The 25738-nt window shown below is 42.4% G+C and overlaps 1 protein-coding gene across 1 annotated transcript in view; it reads left to right on the forward strand.

The window, feature by feature from the left end:
* MCM3AP (minichromosome maintenance complex component 3 associated protein) overlaps positions 1-25738 on the forward strand; it is a 1669219-nt gene that overhangs the window by 750111 nt on the left and 893370 nt on the right. Inside the window, exon 13 of the mRNA XM_069616041.1 lies at positions 14997-15613. Coding sequence (XP_069472142.1) covers positions 14997-15613 — 617 coding nt within the window. The remainder of the gene's footprint in view (positions 1-14996; positions 15614-25738) is intronic.

The following is a 25738-nucleotide window of genomic DNA, read 5'->3' on the forward strand; positions in this document are numbered from 1 at the left end:
ACAAAATGGTGTGCCATGAAAGTTGGGGGGGGGGGGGGGCAAACACCCCTGTCCCCCCCCCCTACAATTACGCCCATGGTTGTCATCTAGACCTAAAAAGGCCTTCACATAGGGGACAATAATTGTGTCAGATTGTACTGTAAGTAGACGTTCATAGAGCAGTACACATTGGGCTGTATTTACATTCCTTATTCCCTTTAAATTAAATTCAAGATATAGATACTCCACTCTGATGGATTAAGGGAGGCGGAATAGCCTCCTTAGTAATTTTGCTTCAAAAACAATCATATGTTTCTTGTATTTGTGGCCCCAAATTGCAACAGCATACGACAGCATTGACAAAATCTTAGCATTATAAATGGATAAAACAGCGGATGCACAGTAACTATTATTACGTCCTGTAAATGCACTTAGAGCATTAACCGATATCGCACATTTTCTTTTTAAGTCAGCCCAGTACAAATCACATTTCAATTTCTCATCAAGAAGAAGGCCTAGATATTTGTAGGATGATACTTGCTCAAGCGGTTCAGTGGATAGTGTCCATCAGAATCTTTTGGGTCGATATTTCTGAGTAAGGACCATAATTTTGCTTTTGGCGATGTTAATCTCAAGACCATTAGCTTCCGAATATGTAGCTAGAGCATTCAACATCAGTTGTAACCCTGCTGGAGTATAATCTAAAAGTATGAGGTCGTCAGCATATGCAAGCCAGCCTATACTAACATTCCTATAATTTTTACGGGGTTAGCAGCATGGATATCAAATACAGCCGACATATCAGCTAGATATAAGTTAAATAGGATGGCTGCAATCATGCATCCCTGTTTGACTCTTCAGTGGGTAGGCATAGATTTCGATAGTCTGCCCATTGCATTTAGGCGCACTCGAACAGTACTGTCTGCATGCAAGCTCATCAGAATGTGAAGCAAGCCATGGGGAATCCACCATGCAACTAATTTCCGCCACAACCGATTCCTACAGACAGTATCGAAGGCGGCGGAAAAATCAATAAATGCACAATGTACATCCAGATTACGCCGTTGCCAAGAGTGTTCGATGGCAAAAGTCAATATAAGCAGGTTATGTGAGGTGCTTGACTTCTCTCTAAAGCCAATCTGGTTTACTGGCAGAATCTTATTGGCAGCAATCCAAATGTTCAACTCAGATAAGAGGACTTTTGTGAAGATTTTGGGGGTAGAGTCGAGCATAGCTAACATACGGAAATGAGATGGATCATCCCAAGCCCCTTTCTTGTGTATTGTCAAGATGTTACTGGATTTCCAGGATGGAGGGAGTATACCATGTTGACCAATGTGTGAAAATAGTAAATGTAAGGCAGCACCCCATAATGGGGGGGGGGGTCTCTTTTGATTACAAGATTGCAGATGCCGTCAGGACCAGCGGCACGTGAAGATTTTAGTTTATCGATGATAGTTATGATATGTAAAACCGAGGCTTTACATTCCCATGGTACTGCAGGAATTGGTAAGAGCGAATGTGAAGATTCGGTTTGACCAAGGGTTGATTGAATATGCTTTACCCATGTGTCTTCATTAATACAGTTTAGGGTCAGTTCACGTTTTCTATTCTTAGCGAGCAATTTCCATATCCCATTGCCATCGCCCGATAAGGCGAGTCTAGCAATTTTCTGCCATAAATGCAACTCCAGTTCTTTTTTGTGGGTTTTAAGCCAACTTCTGTAGGAGCATTTAAGGGCCCGGATTTGGGCTATGATTGAAGACTCAGGGAACCTAACATTATGTAGGTGATCTTATTTTGTGGCGCAGATTTCTTTTTGCAGTTTGGATCATTTTATCATAGCCGATTCTTGAGGGCAAGGGGTTTTATAACTTCTTTGTTCAATAGCTTTGCTTTGAATTTCAACCATGATTTTCGAGAAATTCGAGATCATTACATCCTCAGTATTAGGATCAAGTGCACAAGATCGTATAAAATCGGGAAGTAGTACCAGGGCCATGTTATGTGCATCCTCCATGTTATTTTTTCTCTGAACGCGACTAAATCCATCATTGAGAGTTATCTGCCCATTCCGATCATATTCAGGTATTGATTTGTTGACATACATGGTATCAATGAGAAGGCATAATGGAAGATGGTCGCCCTCATGGCGACTAACTACACCCATGTCTACGATGTATTGCATACCCAATTGGTTAGAAAAGATATAATCGATGGTCACAGCAGAGTGTCCCTCAATTCTCGTAGATGCTGTGTGAGAGTCACTCAGTGATAAGCCATTTAATTGCACTAGATTATAGGGTTGTAATGTCTTGCGCCATTGGTTTCCTTGTGTGTTGAAAACCGGCTTGATAGCCTCATACTTATAAGAATAAGAGCTCAATTGGCGTCATCTCACCAATCTTGGCATTGAAATCACCAAATAGGAAGCCGATGTGAATACAGCTGTAATATCATTTTAACTGTCTTCGTATTCTCTAGGATAAGTGCCATCTTTGGATCGTATACATTTATTATAATTATATTAATCGCAAACTGGGATATTTTTGAAAATAATACATTAGGTGTAGATTGTGGCAATTTCACAATTGACCAAGGGGCTTGTACAGATATCAATAAGCCACCCTTCTGACATCCTAGATGGCCTTTTATGGCAACTTCATGAACGGTATGTCTATCATCAATTTGTAACTCAGCTGTAACCCAGGTTTCTTGGAGGGCCACAATTGAGAACATATCAATATTGGCCAGAAGTCCATCTGCTTCAAAGATGTGGGAATGGCCACAAGTGTTCCATGAGTAAAGAAGTTCAAGGTTTATAGGTCAGTGGCGTGTGCCAGAGAAGTGTTCTTTCAAGGTTAAGGGTAACCATTACCAATAGCCTTCAGGAACATCCTTGGGTGGATTGTTGGCAATAGTGTTTGAGTGGATATTATGTACTTTCGTTTTACTGGACACTGCAGTTCCATGATGACATGATGTAACTGAGTGCCCAGATTTATGTGAGATACGCTGCTTGGAGTCAATTGCCAAGTTAGCCTTCTTGGTCAATGATGGCACAACAGTGCCTGGCATTGCAGGGCTCCTTTTTATAACCGGAATATTTACTCTTTGGGTGATGTACCCAAGTTGAAGAAGGTGATCTTCAAAACCCATGATGTAATTAAGAGTAGCATCGGTTTTAAAGTATACATTAGATGTATAATGGTTGCTGAGCTCAATTTGGTCAACTAACCGAATGTCATTTGAGGTTATAACTCGCAATGGTATAATTGCGTTGAATAATTTCAGTATCGCTGATCTATTAAGCGGGCATTGAGGCTGATCGACGGGAACGTGTGTCAGTTGTAGCGCCGCCATTGTATCGGTCTTAGTTGGAATTGATGTACCAGAGCTATGAGGGAGGTTATCTTCCACAGCATCCATTCTTTAGGAAGAGTCATCTGTCGATTTTCAGCATGACTGCGAGCAATGTTTTTTTTTTTGTTTAGAGCTTTGAGTATTTCTTGTTTTTACTGTTTTTGCACCAGCTGTAGTGCTCTCAGTATTACTGCAAGATGGTATTCCCGAGCGATCCGGGTTGGATACGATGACATTAGGCTCAATGTGCACAGAGACACTTTTCGTGATCTGAGGTACATTACTGGGAGGAGGATGGTCGTGCAATAGGTAACGTTTGCTTTTAGGCGCGAGTCGCTTACCATACATGAATGCATGGTGCACACGATTCAGTAGTCGCGGCTTGCGGTCGAATGGTTTATCTCAAGGGACATTCCGAATGTCCTTTATAGAAGTCAATTTGCTCTGTGGAAAAGGTATGGACGGGGCAGGGTTAGTCTTCCCTATGCACCGATCGCCACATTTCATTCTTAGGCAGGTGTGAATTAGGGGTTGGATGTCAATTTTAGTTTTTAGTAGGGTAAATTTGGCTAGTAAGTTAGATAGAAAATGTTCTAAAGCTTCATATTTACCATCAGAAGTCATGCTCTGATTGTTTTCTCCTTCGTCTTTCATAGTACCAGGATCAGTGGTAACCTCCTGTGTAGGTGTCATATGAGGAGGATGGCGTGTTTTGGTGGATGACTTAAACATAAAAATGGGAGGAGCACTAATATTGGGGATAGGAGGATTTTTATTATTAGCAGTCGCGGGATCAGAGAGCACCAGAGATGGAGCCTTCGAGTTAGTAAGATTAGCTAGCTTTGACGGGGGAGTAAAATATAAGGGGGTGGAAATGGGCTCTCCGATCGAACAATCCAAATCCTGGCCTAAATATTCAAGTTCCATTTCCTCTAACTGAGAGTTAGATAAATCAATTGTTTCATGCAAGGGTTCTGAGACGCACAAGGAAGAGAACAAGCGGACATAACAGGTGCCAATTGGGTCGAATGGTTAACACTGTCAATAAGGTCAGTCAAACCAGACTGCGTTTGGTTATTATCTGCTACTTTCAGCGCAACAACAGGTATTCCAGTAGGATTCCACACCCTCACCCGAAGCTCGCTCCGGCTGAGAGGGCAGGGACCCACCCGGTACATCATTTAAGAGTTTTGAACTCGCACACCCTAACTCACTAGATAATTCTAGTATCAAATCGTCAGTAGTTTCTGCCAACAAGAGCACATTGCTCGCAGTGATGGCACATTCAGGTGCTTGAGGATGGACACATTTGGGGAAATATGCAGTAATGGGATTGCCATTAATAGCTGGTATGCTGGAACGTGAGATGACTTTAGGTATGCATATACGTCTATTTTTAAGGTTTTTATGCATCTCCAGCTCTTTCAAATGGTCAGCCATTAGGCTTTAACACTGTTGAAATAGTCCTTAATGTACTAAAATTTACTAATGTACTAAAACAGTATATGATAAAGGAAGGGCAAATGACGTAACGTAACTGCGCATGGCACCAGTTATATATAAAACAGCAGGCACAATAATGAACTCACAGATGTGCTTGGCTGTGAACATGCAAAATCCCAATCCGCAGTGCAGCAGTTTCTTAAACAGGAATACAAGGCAGTATAAAACAATAAAACTCGTTAATAGAAGCAGCAATATCTTAAGAGGCAGTGCAAGGCACTTCAAAGCAAGGCAGTTCAAACAACACTATTGTGAAGCATGTAAAAGTCGCTGTTAAAGCGAAACGAACGGCAGACGTAATGTCTATCTTCACTAATAAAGTACATGTGCAAAGAAAAGGCAGTGGCAAGCAACCAAAGCACTCTGCACACCAGCGCACAGTGTACATAAACTACACCTCTGCTATCAGCACAAACTATGTTTTAAAGCGAGGGATTCCAGGAAGTAGCCCTCATCTCACCTCAGCCTAATGTAGTAAGGCGAGTTTACCGAGCACATACGGCAGTGCCAGGCGACCTTGCAGAATAACACAGTTAAGTTGCATAGAATCTGAATTGAATACAAGCACAAGATAAATAGAGAATATTACTCACATGCATGGGACACACGTGAGGACAATTATGGGAATCAGGCGAGTAGCGTGGCTTTACAGCTGTCACGCTGCCCCGCTGAACAGCAGAACAGCCACTTACAGAGCCACTTGCTGATTTCTAACTTTATTTTGTGAATTACATCTATAAGAAGTGGGCGCTACTAAGTGGCTGTTTGGCTGGTCTTGCTGGTCCTCTTTCGCCGGAATCCCACTACTGGTTATTGGACTTAATCACTGCCCGTCGGCAAGAGGAATCTCTACTGTTGCCGCAACGTGGCTCATTTTGGACTTTTGGATGCTGAGACTACTCGGCTGCAAAGTAATTGTGCAAATTCTGTTTACTCTCTCTGTCTGTTCTTTTCTACTTTCAGTGTGCGCCGCGGCTTTAGTTTGTAATCTGTATTGCTCCGCCTTCATCTTTTTTTGAACCTGCCTTTTCTTTCTCCACTACAGTTGGTTTGCTCTGCCTCCTGCCCACCCCCGGCGCGCCCTTCAGCCAGTCTCGACACCTCCTATAACTGCTAGGTGCGCGCACATCTGAAGTGGGCGCTACTAAGTGGATGTTTGGCTGTTCGGGTGTGCCGGGGAGCAGGAGCTGCGGGCTGGTAACTCTACTGCTTACTCTGGGGTAAGCAGACTCCTCCTTCATTGTTCTCTTCCTCTCTGCTCTGCTAAAACTACAAACCTCGGGCACTATGTCAACTGTGCTCCGTAATGGGAAAATTTGTGCACTAAAGACCCTGTGCTCCCCATGACCTTGGAGAATAATCTAACACTGCAATGTGTGGGGACAGAGACAAAGCCCTCCGGGGAAACACATGAAATATCCCCTATGGGGGAGGGGAATGAAGCACAAATCTTCTTGGTCCCATTACTAGGCACTATTACTCAGGAAGCGAACTCCTTGGTAGCTAACGTGGAGGAGGATGAAAGGGAAAAAAGGGATGCTATAAAGCAAGAGGTGGAATTCTCTTACATGCACTCACAACTCCACACAAAATTGGGCGCTCAATCTTTGGGGGAGGAAGACCTACCCTTTGTGCCTGCTGGCTTGTCTTTTGACTCTCAAATTCCTATTCAATCGAGTTTTCTAAGCGTAAGAGAATCAACAAATCAGAAACTATTGAGGGTATTGACAACATGCCAAAGGATATAAACCTGGACATATCTATGATGGGTCAAACGGTGAGGACGGAATTGGGTAAGCGTGCCAGGGTCTCAAGGGGTCCTTCCATGCCTGTAAACGCAGCTCAAAATGGAATTGACCAAGTACATCTGTTCAATACACTTCCCCAATTGAGGACCCTTACACCCTATAGAGTCTTCTCAGCAAATGTGAAATTCCCTCTACCCTCCGCCTCTATATTTACAAATACACAAGAAGGGTGGGGTGAGGAACCCAAGACCATTATGGGGGCCTAGGGGGGACACTTGCAGCTGGAGAATCTGGCGAACACTGCAGTGCCCTCACATATTAATAATCCTCCTATTTCAGGGGTCTCCCTTACGAACTCCCCGATTAATGACAATAATGATAAATTCGAGGAATCACTTCCAGTGATTTCGAGGATATTGAATCTTTTAGATAAAGGACACGAGCTAACCCATTGGGAGATGAGACCTGAAAAGAATTGTACTAGACACCCAAATAAAACTCAGCAAAGTCGAAGGTTTCCTCATGGCCAAAGAGGATGATAAGGTACTCACAATGAAGACGGATATTCCACCAATTCTAAAAATAACTAATTCACAAGGATCCCAACCCTAGTCAGTAGAAAGGAGGGCCTGACTTTTGCCAATATGATTTCCATGGGGAACGGGGTAAATACGGCTAAGGAAAAAAGTGGAAACAACGCCCAAAAGCCTGAATTAGAAGGGGAAAAAAGGATTATGGATGCACTCAAAGATCTTTCTGTGAAAATGTCCACGTTTCAAAAAGGTATGCAAGTACTGATAGGGAACTCCGTCCCCAGAATGCCTTCAGGGCCTCTATTGCCAACTCAGGAGAGGGACACCATTCTCACTGACAAACTAGATAGGCCATCTGTCCTAATTAAAATAATGGATTCTGCCGAGGGCACAGGGGTGAAAGAAGAGAGAAAAGAAAAACAAGAAGACGATGAAAGTGTCAGTGGAAATGGGTTTTTTCTCTCACAACGGCAAAAACGATTGGCTCTGAAAGCAAAAAAAAGGCTAACGAAGAAGCGATCGATCGCCACTAAGTCAAACATTCCTAAAAAAGAACTGAAGGTGCCCCCGAATTAAGTTGCCCTATCTGATCTTACACAATTGAATGAGGAGAGTAGGAAGGCCTTACAATTAAACAATGACACCCTGAAATCCATCCCGGAAGTAATCCCGGGAAATAATAAAAACAAAAGAAATCTGAAAAAAACAAAAAATACAGACAAGAAACAGGAGGGTGAAAGAAAACTTATTACAGAGGATAAGACAGAGGGTTCTGCCAATGAAAAAGCAATATCGCAACAAATGGGGGGGAAAACAAGGAAATAAAACAGTTCCAACTCTCTAATTTCTACAAGGTTCTAGAGAAATCGACATTTCGACAGATATTGCCTCAAGATCCCCGTAACCTCATGGCTGATTGTCCTATGACCTCTGCTGAGTCCAATAGACTGGGCCTTTCCTCTTTACCCTCAGCTCAGACTTCTGCCCCCTCATTTTCCGGGACCTCAAAAACCCTGGGCACAGATGTAACAGAGGGGAATACGAACTCCAATTTCGAGAAACGGAAACGAACGAGGGGCACAAACTTCCTTTGAATGGAGACCATCAGCCCCCGATAGGGAATGAGGGGGTAAATTCGAGCCTTCCAGACACCATAAAAAGGATTATGATGAATTTCTTCCCCGACCTAGCACTGCCTGGAAACAAGGCTATGATGGGAAGGGACCATGGGGAAAAGGAAAATTCTGGTTGGGCATCGAGTGAAATGCCTACCGATTCTGTGTCTAGGCGGGGAAACACAAAAAAAGTACAGTCTCACAGGAGTTAGGAATATGTGAGGGCACTCACACAGTCTAGCAATGAACATGTAATGTCCCATTCTATAGGCCCACAGGATTTGAGAAACTCTTTACAATATGAACCAGCTAGGCGCTTCATATTAAGGATAGTGATCTAAGGAATACAATGTGGCGGAAGGTCTCCTTTCCGGAACATCCAAGTACCCTCCTGTATAACCTGTGTGACATTGGAGGACCATCCTCTCTGAATATACCTCACATTCTGTCACTCTTTAATAAGGTGCCACGTTTGAGGCCGATTGCTTCAGCGATATTTGTTTAGTGGATTTCATTCATCCCTCACAACGTGATCATGTCCGCATTGTCCCCAACTCTCAAAAGATCTTTGATATGATAACAGAGGAGACAGAACAATTTAATAGAATGGGTTATGATATCTTGATCTTTAGCAATGGTTGGGAGAATGGAAATGCTCACATGCACAAAAAAATAAATTCCAACATACCAAGGGAGGAAGTTGACACACAAAAGGAAACTAACATGGCTTATAAGGGGAGGAGGTTCAGGACTGGACTTTGCTTGCCCAGTCCTTAAGAGAGTCAATCTCCGAAATTCAAAAGATGAAGCAAAAACTTTAGTTCCGTAAAAGGAAAATCTCACTGGAAACTGCTCTCATGGAACTCAAGGGGTAACTCGAACTTAGTAAACTCGGGGGTTCTAGGTGCAAAACTCAAAACATTCAACCTATTCTGCATACAGGAGACATGGCTTACTCTCCCTATGCACCTAGATGGTTTTGTTTGTAAACATCTTTTAGCCAAAACGGGGATTCGCAGGAGACCGACTGGAGGCTTACTCACAGCTGTCAAAATTGCATCTGGCACACGAGTCCTGGAATCAATGGAATTATCGAATTTTGCCCTTGTTGTTTTGGAATATGGAAGTTATCCATACGCCCAATTGATTCTTGTGCTAAATATTTATTTGAACCCCCTTGTACCATTGGGTAATGTTACACCACATTTGAATAACTGTATATCTTTCATGTTGCTCAAATATAGAGGAATAGACCTCATAATTGCGGGGGATCTAAATTCAGAAATTAGATATGGACAAGGCAATGTGAAAAAGAGGGGTGTGTCAGTAATAAATTCCATGCAGCCCACGAAAAATGTGGAGGGTGGCCCCTTTGCAATTAAACAAAAACGAATTAATGGTGAGATCTGGAGGAATGCATTTGATTACTGGGGACTTAACCACATTAATGGTCTCTTCATATCCTCTCTGCATGAGCATACATGGTCAAATGGTGTTTTCAAATTGCAGATTGATCACACTTTTATGTCTGAATCTCTATCTGCCTTATGTTTAGAACTTTTCATAAATGATACAAACATGAGTGATCACAGATTTCTGGAGATTAAAATGATATCCAACACTATAACATCTAAACAAAGCACAATGCAGAAGCATTCTACAGTGTCATGCGGTGGAAATTGCATAACCTGGCATGAGGGCAATGTCAACAAATTTAACACTGTCTTTGTCCAAGAATATAATAATATGCCATTGTCTACAAGACTTCAATGCTTCCCTGTATCTATTTTTACGGAATATATCAAAGACATGATAGGTAGGTCGATAAAAGAAAGTAAACAAGGTACTGTGAAACCCCTTGGTAAGGCATAAAAAAAATCTTACCAATCGCCAAATTAGAGCAATTCTGAAGACCAATCTGACCCAAACAGAAAAAAGGAAACAAATTCTCTGAATTAAAAAAGCCAAATAAAACTGGATTGTACTTGAGTTTTGGAGTCTGATAAACGCATTGGAAAAACGCAAGGTCAGTATTCAATCTCTAAATGTACAGGAAGCAACCTGGGAAAAACATTTCTCAACCTTATATAAAGGCAAAATGGAGATGACAAATGAACTTGTAGTCATAAAAAGAGGGTCCTGGAATTTCGATTTCTCAGTCACAGATATTGAATCTCAGATTAAGAGGGCAAACAAATCAAAGGCGGCCGGACCAAATGGGTTGACTAATAATACACTGAAGAGGTCCTCGGAACATTGGGCTAAGTCGTTATCCATTCTATTTCAGTCCATCGCACAATCCAGGGTAATTCCTCAGTCCTGGAGAATATCCTATGTTGTCCCGATATATAAAAAGGGGGACAGAACCTGCCCGACTAACTACCGCCCGATTTTGGTTATGGATGCCGATTCAAAAATCTTTGCAGGCTGGTATTACAGAGAATTGAGGAGTCGGCAGACTCTAACAAGATCCTCCCGCCCCAACAGTTTGCTTTCTGAAAAGGGATGGGAACGGAGATAGGGGGTGTGATTAGTTGTCTTCTCTTAGAAAAGGCATCTAAAAAAACTGCAACTCCTACATATTTGGCTTCCGTAGATCTTTCGCTCGCCTTTGATAAGGTGGACAGGGTGCGACTCTCGACAAAATTAGCCCTAATGGGGCTCCCCTCTGGACGCCTGGCCATTCTTATTAATCTGCATGAGGATTCTGCAATCCAAGTGAGATTGAACATGTCCGGCGACCTCTCTAAAACAATTCAAACTTATAATGGCCTTAGACAAGGTTGCCTGTTCGCACCTATCCTCTTTAACCTCTATACTGCTAATTTAAATGTCCCCCTCATGACCTTCTCCCTTGTTTCTCCCAGCGTAGAGGGAATCAAAATATGCTGGAACGCATATGCCGATGACCGCCTCCTGGTTGATAACACCCTCGTGGGTTTACAACGTAAACTTACAGCTCTGGCAATATACGTCCATCAAAATGCACTTGTTATAAATGAAAAGAAATCAGTGGTAATATCCTTCACCACCAGGAAAAAGATTGTAAAATATAAGTGGCGAATAAATGCATTCCCTCTAGCAAAAGTAAGATCTCTTTGCTATCTAGGCTTCCCGGTCTTTGGGACTGCTTCTACGCAATCCTACTGGAATGTCTATTTGGAAAAGGTTGATAAACGTATCCTCCAAATGAGGAAGGTTGCCAATAAATATTGCACATTTTCTGTTATTCCCTTGATCAGGTTCTATAACCTGAAAATCGTACCAAAATTATTATACGGGTTTGAAATACTACCTTTCAAAACCTCGTGTTTGGTACAGAAAATGGAATCTAAAATATGGCGGAAAATCATCTTATACCTACCCCAAAGGTTGCCCGTATCAGCAATTCGCTACGAATTAGGTCTCATGTCTTTAAAAATGAGAGTTAATTGGAAAAAATGGCACTGTATCGGAATTTGATTGTATCTAAGAATAATTCCCTACATACCTACTGGGAGGTAAATTGAGAAGTGGCACTAGCGAATCGAAATGGATGTTGAAGTTACAGAAAGACTGTGTAGCCCTCCTGGAGTCCATTAATGTAACACATGAAATGTTAACTCAAAACCCGACGGGCGTAAAAAAACAGTTGCAATGGTTGGACTGGGCGAACACTATGGAAATGGTGGCCGCATCCAATATTTACAAGCAACTAATTGCAGAAGGGAAAGAAATAGGCAGGTTGGAATCTTACCTGATTAAATTCCCTGATCCAACTAGGAGAGCAGTATACTTACGTTTTTGTTTGAATGTTCTCCGTACGGGGGAAATACTAGAAATTAGATCACGCACTGGTCAAAATTGTAAAACCAAGATTGAGTCACTTGAACATTTAATACTTTACTGTGAAACAATTGCACCTCAGCGACTCACTTACTTTGGTAGATTTGTTCACGATACCTTGAGGGTATTGTCTGAAACATTATGGTGGTACATGCACCATGGGAAGTTAAACGCTCTAAAATTGGCTGTGGTAAACTTCTTAATTGAAGTGTGTGGCCTGGCAACTATGGAAAACAAAACTAGTATTGTAAAGAATCTTGATTTGATCTCCGCATTTACATGAATGCATAGTGTAGTGTCTTCTATTCTCCTATTTCTCTTGTTTTTATGTTTTCGATGTCAAATATGTAAAATGTAGTAGAAGTTCCATCAGATCTGCGAATTTACTTGAATGGAAATTGTCTATTTCTTGGTTATCTGCGTCTCTTTGGTTCTTTTTAAGAAAATGTTAAACACTTGTATTGCAATTGTACATTGTTTTAGATCGGTTAAATATTTGGAATAACATAGTACATTGTTTTAAGCTTTCTATATGTTTTAATCTGATTTTGTAAAGGTTTATTTTGTATAAACCAGATACAATTTTTTTTTTAAAAAGACATTGTCATTTTTCCCTTTTTATGTCAGATGCCTTTTTAAATTTTTTCTGCCATGCGATTTTGTTAGATTGGTTATGTTGAATAGTTTAATCATATTTTTATTATCAAATTACTATGTATGTTTTTTGTTAAATTGAAAGGTTGATTTTAAGTCAGACAAATCAATTTTTTTTAAAAATGACTTTGCTAATTGCAACTTTTATTTGGAAAAGCCGGCATTAATCCTGGGGAAGGGGGATCTGACATAAAAAGTTTGTGTTTGAGTATAACTGCTTGAACAGCCATATAAATGCCTTTATGCTTTTGTTGTATGTATATGTTTGAAGAACAGATACCATTTGATATTAGAGTGTTTTTCTTTTGTCTTAGTTTTACAGGCAGGAAAATCCTTGTTAGATTAGGGAAAGCAAGGCATTTGTCACACCGTTATAATTTAATAAACTGGCTACTTGTGAAAAACATTTGTCAAGTTGTCTGCCTCACATTTCTGACCCCTCACAATGCCAGTGATTCAAGCATTCATTGAAGGGGTTACATTCATCCACCCCCACCAGTAAGACACCACACGGGTGAGATCTTACAGTTCTTCAAAGGCTCATAGGAGCTCCTTTCAAGCCTATGCATAAAGCTTCCTTAACAGAAGAAAGTAGTATTTCGAATAGCAGTGTCATTGTTTAGAAGAATAAGAGAATTATAGGCAATCTTAGTTACAGAACCTTTCATATCCATTCATAAATACAAAGTGGTCTTAAGAATACATCCACAATGATTCTCACCAAATAGATCTCAAATGTCCATGTTAACCAATCCATCAAACTAGTGTGCTTCTTCCCCAACCCTCAGAGTAAACACAAATGAGCATTACATAAACGTGCTGTACTTAGAGCAATAATGTTTGACCATATCAATGTAAATGAGAAAAACAAGCTCATTCTTTGTTTCCTTTGCAGTAGGCCGAGAGGGGGATTCTGTAACTAAGGCCACTATTTCAAGAGGGAATGCATCCAGCTGTGTTATTCGTCGGCACATAAAACATTACCATTTACACCTAGAGCTCACTCCACATCAAGCACCAGAGCAACTTTAGCCTTCATTACTAATGTCCCTCTAGAGGGGATATGCAAGGCTGCAATGTGGAGTTCTGTACACACATTTACACAGCACTATTGTATAGAGTGGCAAGAGCACATTCACAAGTTTCTCAAGTAATTCTTAAGCATTTATTTTCTTCTGTTCCTCAACCATTTCAGATACTGCTTGCTAATCTATGCATAGCATGTGAATTTAAGCAGATACACAAGCTCTAGACATCAAATATTCCTCACCCAGTTAGTCTTTCTGTGGCTTGTATTATCTGCTTAGAATCACATGCGCCCACCTAACCTCCCTGCAAAGGAGAAGCAGAACAGTGGGTTGAAACAATCGTACTCAGTTATAGACCTAAAAAGTATGTTCAAGGTAGGAAAACAAACAATCTGAGGACGTCGACGTGTGAATGATTATGGGTCCCTGTACACTTAGGATAAGTGATAGTGTGACGGGAACACCCGTGTCGATGCCCAGTTTTTTCAAATTCAAATAATATGTGATACTCTGAGTCAACCATTAGATGAAGGGCTATGCATAAGCCACAGAAAGGAGATTACTGGGGAAGTAAATTTGTCATATTGTCTTTGTGTAGATGTTAGCGTATTGAATGCCATCTGTGTTGTAAGTGGTTCTTAACCACTGCATTCTCTTCCTAAAAGTTGACCCTCAGTGTTTTGACATGCCTACCACTAGGCGACCCAGCGAGATCTTGCTGCAAACCCTGTTGCCCACATGCAGGTCAGTCTCTCACATTCTCTTGAACACAGAAGAGATAAACCGTCCTAACACTGTTTATTACATAATTCAATGTAATAATCTTAACTTCGGTTCTTGTATATCCCACTCCTTTTTTGAAGGTTGACCTTGATTGTTCGACAGCTACCATTAGATGAGCCAGGGAAAGGTTAAGGATTAACTGTTTGCCTAGATTGCACTGTGAATGCTGTCAAAGAATAGTTCACCTAGCATTGATTACAAGTGTTGTATGTTGTTTTGATAAACAAAAATGGTGATCACTAGGGTTGCAACCCATTTGAAGTGTATATTTAATTTGCCTGCTTTCTGCGTTTTCATCTGCCATTCCATCTCTGACTTTCATCCACCTGTTTACAGAAATAATTTTTCATAGTCTACTTTCTTTTTTTTACATTACCAGTAGTGTGTCTGGCTCCAGATGTGCCAATAATTAAAGTCCATGCGCAGATTCTCCTTCTCATCCACCTTTTCATCTTCTTTTATCAGTACCATCACAACCCGCAGGAGCTCCCGTGTTCACTCCTCGGCAGGCTCTCATCCACTCTTCAGCACAGCCAGAACTGCCATCAGGGTTTATTATGCAACCACCTCTTCTCCCACCTGCTGTGCAACAAGAGCCACCAAAGCCCTCTACATTCTCATTCCAGCAACCTGTGGTTCAACCAGCTGAATCATCAAAAATATCAGGCTTTACATTCCAACAGCCTCTAGTTCGCTCGGCAGTGCAGTCGGAACCCCCCTCCGCATTCACTGTGCAACCAGCTCAGGGTCAACCAGCTGCAATGACTGATGCCCCGAAAGCATCAGACTTCACCTTCCAACAACCTCCTGTGCGGCCGAGTGTGCAACAAAAACCACCAAAAGCATCAGAGTTCATGTTCCAGGTGCCCCTTATCCGGACAGAGGCACCTTCTGCATTTTCTGTACAGCCACCACTTGGCCAGCCGATTGTACAGCCAGCTCCACCAGCAACATCTGCATTTACTGTGCCACATACTATGGAACAATCAACATTGCATTCGGAGCTGCAGCCAGCATCTTTTACCATGACCCAGCCTCTGGTTGTGCCAATTGCTCCTCCCAAACCGGAGTTCAAAGAGCAGGTAAGGACAATGGCCATCTTATTGGCTCTTGTCACATTTATGATCATTTGTATTGTATTGTGCTCTTCTCCAGTCATATATTCCTTTTCATATTATTATTCTCTTCAGTCGTGCAAACCCCCTGGGTGAGGATGTTTGATCAACAGGCCCAGTTTCCAGGTGTGTTCGTTATGATCAAACTGAGGGGTTCTTCACCTTTCGGCATAGGTAAATTTTTCACTGTCGTAGGCCAGACTTTGTTGTTTTACCTGAATTGTTAAAAGTAGATGTTTCACTGACCTTGGCTAGTGGTTTATTGTTTAGTGCTGGTCTTAACAAATTGTTCAACTTTGCATGGAATAGAGGTTTTCCGTTTGGTCCATTTAATTGGTTGGTCATTGATAACCATGTGTGCATTGTTGGGTGTAGGTTTAGTCAGGTGTTAAATAAGGTTGCTCAGTGATTAGTGTCTACAACATATCCACTTAGATGGATGCTGACCAGGATCGACTGGGGACTTAGACAGGTCTTGATCATTAATTATTTGACATATGTTTAACCATTAATGCACTGTGGCTGCTACTGATCTTTATTGATGAATTGGTGGAGTGGCTGTTGACCATTGATGTGCTAAGGCTTGTGTTGACAAATGTTTGGTTTGGGAGGGAATTGACTATTGTTAGGGTTCAGAAATGTGAGGCAGACAACTTTGTGAAGGTTTTTCAAAAGAGGCCATTTTATTAACTCTAAAGGTTGGATAAACTCCTCACTATCCCTACCCTGACAAGGATTTCCCTGCCTAAAATAAACTAAAGCAAACATTCTACAAAAGGTTTCTGTCTCTCACACTTGTACATACACCAACTCAATAAGGTAATATATGGCAGTTCATAAGCAACAAATATAACCGTTAACTTCACATCATAATAAAAGCTTCTCATAATCTGGGGGAATTCCCCTTCCGCAGATTTAAGTAGGTTTTTGTTTAGCAGTTCCAAAAGGATAAGGAAATCATGTCTCAAAACAAAAAGTTCCACGTTGATAACCCAAAGTTACAATTTGAATTCCAACAACAGTTCACAAATGTTCAACAAAGTGTTCCTCTTTTCACTTGTAACCAAGATCTTGAAACACTTCTCTTCATCAGCAAAGCAAAGTTTATACTTCATTAGTTTCAACTAAAATGTCATCAACAAAGAATCATTTTGTACTTCATAAGTTTCAACAAAAAAATGCCTTTGTCAGGATATTTCTGCAACAGTTTATAAAAACCACTTGTTTGACAAGATTAAATAATTATGCAGCAGTTCATACTACACTTGTTTCATATATAATAATTGGTCAGGCTGCTTATGTATTATTCCACAAAAACACTTTAGTGGTTCTTTATCTGCTTCTTTAGGAATCTTACCCCCACACCACAGTACTTCAATTGACTTCCACCTGGTCTACTTTCCTGCCAGGCCTACTACTGCACAGTTCTCTGTTCTGGTGTACTCCCCGGCCAGGCCAGAACAACTACTAACTAGAAGTACTTCTGTGGTAACGGTCAACTTCACTTCCAATAATGTAGCAATGTCTCTTGCTTCACCACATCAAGTATACACATTTCTTCAAGGGAAACAAGAATCGCAATGGTGCTGTTGATTACACAAATGTTATTGCCACACGCAATACAGGTTAGGCTCCACTCCTCCAGAACATCTTCCATCAAAAGGGCAGCCTTCCTGACACTCTGCTTTCCAAACTCTGTCATTAAACAAATCCTGATAGTGATTCTTTCTCACGTTCACACTTCCTTGGTGTAGACAATGTAGGTTTAAGCCACCTCCTTTTATGACTTCTTTTACATATGGGCAATAGGCTTTACTAGTGGTGTACCGAATAGTAGATTTAAGTATTCAGCCGAATAGTTGGACAAGTGTTCGGCCGGAGCCGAGTGGTTGCCTTTTTAATAAATAAAGTTATGTAGACAAGAAAAACACTTTGTAAATTAAAAACACTCTTTAAAATATGTACATCCATTCTTTATTGCATTTCCTCTTTTTTGTTGTCTACTGAGGATATTTGTGTAAACCATAAAAGGAATGCATTTTCAGAAATTAACCCGTTCAATAATAGCACAGTTTGTATTTTTGTGCATTCATGGATGTCGCTTGTTTGCGCAGGACCCAAGTAACTAAGACTAGCCCAAAAGTATAGTATGCATGGATGTAGTCACTACAAGGGGAGACTGGGATGTGTCTACTTGTACTTTCAAATGTGCCTTTGGGCCATCCCAATTTTTAGCCTTCTGGCTCTAGCAAGGCACTGAAACACAAAAGGAGTGATCGCGACTCCAATTACTTAAACATTTACATATTCGAATAGGCCCTGTGGGCCAAAGCTGAATACATGTTATAAAGATGCCCATGCATTTTGGTTATGAGCACAGCGAACGTGCTTCATGGTGTAACTCCTTTTAACAATGAAGTGCTGCCTGGTGCTACAACATGAAACCCAGATCTTAACATTCCATGTACTGCTATCTTCTTGTTTAATTGCCCCAGTTTCACACACTCTCGGACGGCTGTAAAACAAAGGCTTTTGGGAATTTCACACTGAGCTGACAATTGCACAACTAGCTCCGGGGACACACGAGGGGAGGCATGAGGCGAGAAGCTTTTCCACACCAAGAATGACACTTTCTGCTTAAGGAAGTGGGGGCAGCGGATGGGTACTTAATCAAAAGAGCAAACTGGTCTGTTCCCCACACTCCCTGTCAACACCAGGGCACCCCACAGCCACACGGCTCAAGATGTAGCACCCAGCTGCTGGGTACCCATCTGGGCACATCAGTGCAGTGGCGATGCTTTGCTGCCTTCCATTTCCCCTGGCAGTTGGATGATCATAACCCCATCTGAGCGGGCATTATTGCAGCATGCAGTCTGCCTCGGATCCACTGATATGGATCTCTGGCTCAGAGGGGAGCGGTCCCTCACACTCTTAAGCAGAAAACATGCGAACATCAATGCTGAAGTTCCTACGTCCTGGGGATCAGCGCCTGTTTTGTAAATGATGAATTAGGCCACTGTAATAAACAAGGAGAGATTGCTGAGTGCAAGGCAGATGCTGAAACTTTAATGAAGTGGCAAGCTGGCAGGTGTGTGACAAGTCCTGTAAAGAGTGGGAGGCTCCCCGGCTGCTTTGGGTAGTAGTGCGGTCACAGTACATGGCCTGTCTGTGCAGCTGCACCGAACACACCATGCCCCATTGGCCCCCAGTATGAAATATGTTTAATGGGTTTGGCACCGGGACGAACCTCCGCCCTAGCATCTCATTCTACTACTTTCACCTGATTCATTGAGTCTCATGCCAACAGCACCGGGCACAAAAGCGTCTGCGGGAGCTCCTAAATGACAAGTCAGAGCCAATCACCCTGCGACTTCCCCTGCACTACAATGTCGTGAAAGGTGACGGGCATTCAGAGAATGATCTGTGAGAAATGTAGAGGTTGTGCAGGCTTCACTGGGTAGAAGGGAATCTAGATTACAATTCAGCACAGTGCAGTAAGGGAGCAATCGAGTACAATTCCATTCATGTCGGCAAGTCCTGATTAACAGAGCTTGCAAACTGCTTATCTATATATATATATAAATATTTTTTTTTTTTGTGTGAATGCATCATTCCACTCGACATGTTTTTGCGGTGATTTGTACCTGCTCGTTTTGCCTGGCAAGTTAAAAAGCATACATGTTACTTGTCTCCCTTCTCCATGAATTGCGTCTCTATTCATCTGTAAATTGCAGTGCCATGATTCAAAGCCCCCGAGAGGTTTAAAAGCTGTTGTAATTTGGGAACAAAGTGTTCTGATAACTTTTTGGAATTCCTGAAGCAGTCATTCGTTATTTGCCTTCTATTTAAAAGGAGAACATTTGCAGCATCTCAGCGCCGAGACAAGTGCATTTAACGAATGTTAACTCTCCGGCCTCCCAAGCTAAGGGGAATTCTATCTTGGTAATAGTCGGTACGTGACGTGGTGAGCTGTGATCTGATGAAACTGCTTGGTCTAATATCACTCTGTTTCCAAAGGAAGGCCGGTCCGCTTTCAAGTAGCTGCATCCAGGAATGTATCTTTGGTAGCATGAGCAACCCAATCCATCCGAATGGAAAACAATACAGTCCTATTCTATTTCGTTGGTGGGGTCCATTAGTCCTTTTAAACGCCTACTGTTGATGAGAGCTCGAGTGAGGGGCTTGCCCAAATTATGCACAGTATGCGCTCGTTCTGTGGTGGTCATGTTCACTGTGCCTTTCAGCAGGGTGGATGTTTCACTACGTTCTGTAATCAACATTGCACCTTCACTTAAACACAAAAAACGCAATTCCTCAGTATTTGCCTTCTCCAACTCACTAGCAAATGAAAAAAACCTGGCCCGAAACACAAGCAGTAAACCTGGAAGCGACTATTAGGTGTGTAACTTCGGCTTGGAGTACTGATTAAAGTAAGTATTCGGCCAAATAGCTGGTTTTCAGCCGAAAATCATCCAAATACTTACTAAAAGCCGAATTTGGTACACCCCTAGTCTTTACAAACTCTGAAATCCTCAATTGCCTTATTTTGGCTTCGGCAATACTGGTTGTTAACAAATTGCCTTGATATTATTTTCTCTTGGCTTTGGCAATTGTAGTTTCTATTTTCTTCTCAGTTTATCGCCCTTTGTTGGCTTTTTATATAACCTATTATGTTATAATCGCAACCTTCTTGTTTGATTATGAAGATTTTGCTCTGCCGTCTGCTCCCTTTTAAATCAGCTTGGTCTTCAACTGAATAATTAACCTGCTTTACATTGGTTCGGTATTCAAAAAGCCTCTTCTTTCGAGTTACTTTGTTTATCGCATTTCAGGAATTCAAATCACTGGACTTGGCCGGTGGGTAATTACGGAGTGCTCCGGGGTCAGAATGTAACAGTGAACTCACTGGGTCTGGCATGCACGTCCGTTTGACTAGCTGCCTCCAGGACATCTTCAGTTTCCCAGCGTGGTTCAGCAACTTCTTCTTCTCTGTTTCCCGCGGCCCGCCTCTGTCATTTTCAGAGCCCTCCCACAGCTATCTGGTGCTCGTCTGACAATTGTGAAACCTGCAAAATGGTGTGCTTTCTGCTGCACGACCTCCGCAACTACAAACTCGAGCATATGAGACCCTCTCAGGACCGGCAGTAGCTTCACGCACCAATGGTCCCAGCGTCTCGACTCTTAAACGTCTGCTTTTGCTGCCGTGTGGAGGTTACAAAACTGATCCACCTTCTGCTGCTACTCCTCTCCTTCCTAATGGCCTGCACCTGAAGGGGCCTTTCATGCCTCCCAGTCTCCTTCAGGTATGGGTCATTATACTTAATGGGCTGCAACATGCAGTCCTGTGCCTCAGCAGTTCTCTTCTTTGTCCAAGTACTTTAGGAATATTGGGACTTGAAGTCCCTAACATCAAAATTGGCCTTTTCAACAGATTATATTTTACAATAGGCCATTAAGAGGTTGGGGTTTTGGGGAAAGTCATACAATGGGTTTTCACATTATTTCTGACCCGCTTCTCCCCCTCTTGTAAGTCTTCCGCAGAACACTGCCCACAGGGTCAGCATCAGGAAGCGTCTGCCTTTCCCTGGCCACACTAGAAGTCCCAGGCCAGGTTTTCTATGTGAATCGTCTCTGATTCACCTCGCTATTAATGGTATGAAGTGGGTATTGATCTGCTGTGACGTGTTAATGATCAGTCTTTTGAATTGTGTATTCATTATATTTGGTTAAAAAGCATATATGAAAAGACTGGGAGGACGCAGATGTTGAACATCTGCAGCCTCTACACGATGTTGACAAGTGACGGACTGTTGGAGCTGTTGTCCTTTGATTGGCAAGTGCAGTGGTTAATAGTTGATGGGCTTGGGTAGTGCTGACCATTGGTAAATTATGTTGCGTTTTGAGCATCTATCTGCTGAATTTGGTGCATCATTGCTTGAGGTTCTTGCTGATCATTGCTGGACTGAAGGATGGTCATGCCTTTTGCATGCACAGTTGTTTTTATTTAATCCAGCTCTACCTCTTTTCGAACCTGTTTGGGATATGCCTCCATTTAAAAAACCCAGAAGGATTTCTAAAAGATGTATTATTTCAAAGCTTTTAGGATGGGCTCCATGCAGAGTGTTAAATGTCACCCTTTGCTGTTGCTCTCCCTAGCTGTCAATCAGGAGCAATTCAGAGCTATTTGCACTCCTTCTTGGTCAGTTGTAGTGATATGCCATTTCCTTTTATATTCTGGGAGAATTATTTTTCTCAAAACAATTTTCTTAATTGGAGATTGGAAAAAAGTCTTTGGTTCGGCCACAGCTGCGGAGGTCTCACAAATTGCACGCCCCCACCCTCACCATAAGCAATAGATTACCAGATTTAAACCGTGCATTGGTTGGGGCCGGCATGTTTCAACGACGGACTCTCACTATGCCTGTGTGACATACCTTGACAACTACTGTCTGGTGTGTACTTGTGCCTTCTGCTACAATTTACCCTCAAAGTCTGTGAACGGCCACAAGCTCTGCGAGTTGGGTAAGGTGAGGGCATTGATAGAGGGTGATTGGAAGAATGATTCCTTGATTGAGATAAACATCGGAAAAGACTTTGGGGACATGAGAGAACTGTAAGGATTATCATCTTGCCTTTGTGGAATACAATGTGCACATTCTTGTCCCCGAAATCTGACAGTTCAATCTCTTATCCCGCTGCTAAGACTGTACCAGCCCTCCTATATCTTTAGGAATTTCGCAGCGAGGCAGGAACTCGAAGCAAAATCTTTCAGCATCTCAAAAAGGCTACGTTTCTGTCCTAAACCGAAATGACTGTTAAATTCCAGCAGGGTATGGTGACTCTTCTTCCCATCAAGGAGCATTCATTGCCTGTAATAGGCAAAGTGTTGTCCCTTTACGCTCAGTGGACTCAACTAAACATCATCAAACGGGGTTACTCCCTGGCTCTGTCTCAGGAGAAATCCTTTTAGTTGCTTCATGCGATGCAAAGGTTAATTCTACTTTATACATTACAACTGGTTCTGGAATATCGTAAAGGTCAGGGGGTTTTCTCAAGCTAGTTCCTGTTTGCAGTAAGAGCAGAGGTCTTGTTCTGGACCTTTATGAGAAATTATTTCTTGTTAGTTGAAATATTCTAAATTGTGATTTTGGCCTGGGTTCTGGAGGATTTGCAGCTAGACCTGGAGCTGTGCTGAGTGGATGTTCAAAATGCATACTTTCACTTACTAATAATGGAGTAGTACAGGACATTTCTGCACCTTGCATCAAGCACAGCATCACACCTGCGTTGCGTACCTGTTTTCTGGTGTGAATGTTCCAGGGCAGCACATTGGGACAGGGAACTTGTTGCATGCTTCCATTATGCTGTTTTCCATAGGAATATGGTGCTCCAATCAAGCCCTAAACCACGCTTCGCAGTAATGTGGTAGGATGTTCTGGGGCTGGTACCGCACACCACGTTATGGCTTCCCTTATTTAACGTGGAGTAAGGACAGTTGTCACAGCATCGCATGGCAGGTATAGGCTGCACATCCATTGGCGAGTCTGCGGCCCATTCCATCATGGCCACAGATGACTCAACAGGGAATTGATGACATCTGTGATGTCAGAGCCAGGCTGTTGGGCGCTTTTCTCACCGAACCTCCAGCACAGCAGCGTGTTTCAGTGCTCTGCAATACTTTGGACCAGACGCGCTCCTGCGGCTCCCCTGGGTTCTCCTGGTTCCTTGTCCTCGGCTGTGTTGTCCCCCATGACTCTCTTACCTTTCCTCCTGCCTCAGGGGGTTCTTACCTCCTTGGCAAGTTTTCATTCTGCTCCAATTCTTTCTGGCCCTCCCCCATTCTCATTATCATAATTAGTTTATTCAGATAAAAAACATCCATCAAACAAGCACATGACATAGCATAAAATGTACAAAATGAAAAAAATCACACACCAAAACATGTTCATAAAACTCAAATAAACTTAACCACAGATTGGCCAGTTTTAAAATACAGCATCCTATCCCCATAAACATCCCTTTCTTCTGTACATAGCCTTCAATTTGGACAAAAGGGCCCATGCCGTCAGTTTGGTTCCTGCTGTGAAAAGGAACACCATAGTGGGTCTGTACTGACGTATATCCGTACATTGTAGAATCTGCAGTAATGTCTGTAATCTCCCGATAGCCTGTTCAAAATAAAATAAAATGACTCAAATTCTCTTTGGGAGCTCCACACACAGGGCAACTAGGGTCATCTGGCGATCCAGACCATTTTGCAGTATTTCCCCTCAACACTAAACAATCAAATCTTGCCCTAGTAATAAGCAACTGTGATGCTTTTTCCCAGACAAGATGCAGTTGTAGATTGGGAGTCCCGCTTATGAGCCTGTGATGGCTATCAGCATGGGACGCCCGTGCAGCCAGAGCACGTTTAGCCACGATTCCTTGGGTCACTACCTCCTTAAGTATTCTTACCTTGAGCTGCAATAACACTGCATCCGGAGGAAACTGAAGAGGAACATCACACTGGCACAAAAGGTCCTTTCCTCAGCCTCAGTATTTTGGGCCACCTGTCCCTGTTCAGCGTATTACTTAAAATAAAGTGGCATAAGGTTGCATTTTTATTTCCCCACAAACTTGACCATAGCTTGCTCGGGGCGGCAGCCCAATCGTCTTCCCAGAAAGCCATCCCAAGTTCCCTATGAACTGAGGCGCACGATGAAGAACCTGGGAGCCCAAAAGATTTTGACGAACCGGTTTTCCTTACCCTGTAAATCACAGGGTTGCAATAGCACCACAATGCTCCTCCATATTGAGTAGCTGCCTTAATTTGCGAGGTATAAACTCTGAGAGCTGTTTGCATGAGCTGTACCCTGCATATTGCTTTTTCACATGGGCACTGCCCGATAGGCTCTCAGAAAACCTTACCCCAGATAGTCATATTCAGCTACCCCAGGAATAACTTCCCCGCAATAAACTATGGGATGCATCTTGATGAGCTTCCTTCCCCCATTGCAGCCCATCACTGCCGATTTAACAGTGTTGATTTTGAGACCCAGTCCAGTCATGAAGGAAGCATAAGCATCGACCAAGATTTGTAGGGCCCTCCGGGTTCTGGCCATAAGCACTGTGTAATTGGCTAATACTGGAAAAGGCCCACCCCCCAGACTCAAGAAGTCTGCACCGATGTTCAGCAGGGCCTGCAGTAAACCATCTATGTAAAAAGTAAAGAGTATGGGGGGCGAACACAAACCCCTATCGGAACCCCAGCCCTATGTTGAAATACTCAGTACACCTTCCCCCTGGTCCAAATCTAACATTGGCTCTATTATCTGTACGTAGGTCCCACAGTACCCCCAGAACAGCCCATGGACTCAAGCACAGCCCATAGTTTTGACCGATCAACTTTGTTGAAGGCTGTGCTGAAGTCCAGAAAGGCGAGATAGACCACCTTGCCCCTACAAAAAATATAATTAGATACCAGGAAGTACAGATTCAATATCTGTTCCAATGAAAACCAAACTGAATACCAGTGAAGATTGCCCCCTCTGTGAGCCAAATCTCAACGGGAGTCTGTGACCTAGCAAAACCCGACAAAATGTTTAATGATGTATCGAACAAAGAAATTGGACGGTATGATGCAGGCAAGGTAATATCTTCCTTTTTTTAATATATTTTTTTTAACCAACTTTATTTTCAATTTTACTGAAACAAAAACCGGTCATTAGTTACAACTTGTATTATGAAACATTACTACCCTCATTATACCCCTGTCCACCGTGTTGGAAGCCTTCACATTGTCTCCAGTGATTGTCTTCTTGAACTTTGCCTTATCTTATTTTCTTTATCACCCCCCTCCACCCTCTCCCACCCTACCAACCCTCCCTTGCTGTTGTCTTTACCAAAAGACCTTGGTTCATGGCCAGTTCAGTTCCTTGAGCAAACCACCTGCTGTAGTCCCTTCTGTCTTTTTATCTGATATGAATGTTTGAGTATTTGTGGTTTGAAATAGTGAGCCTCTCTCTCCCACATAGTCCTGGAGGGGTTCCCATATAACCAGGAATGTCAGACACCTTCCCGATTTCGTGGCGCGGATGTTTTCCATTGCCA

This window comes from Ambystoma mexicanum, chromosome 9, assembly GCF_040938575.1.
Source record: "Ambystoma mexicanum isolate Mex_15411 chromosome 9, UKY_AmexF1_1, whole genome shotgun sequence".
Taxonomy (NCBI): domain Eukaryota; kingdom Metazoa; phylum Chordata; class Amphibia; order Caudata; family Ambystomatidae; genus Ambystoma; species Ambystoma mexicanum.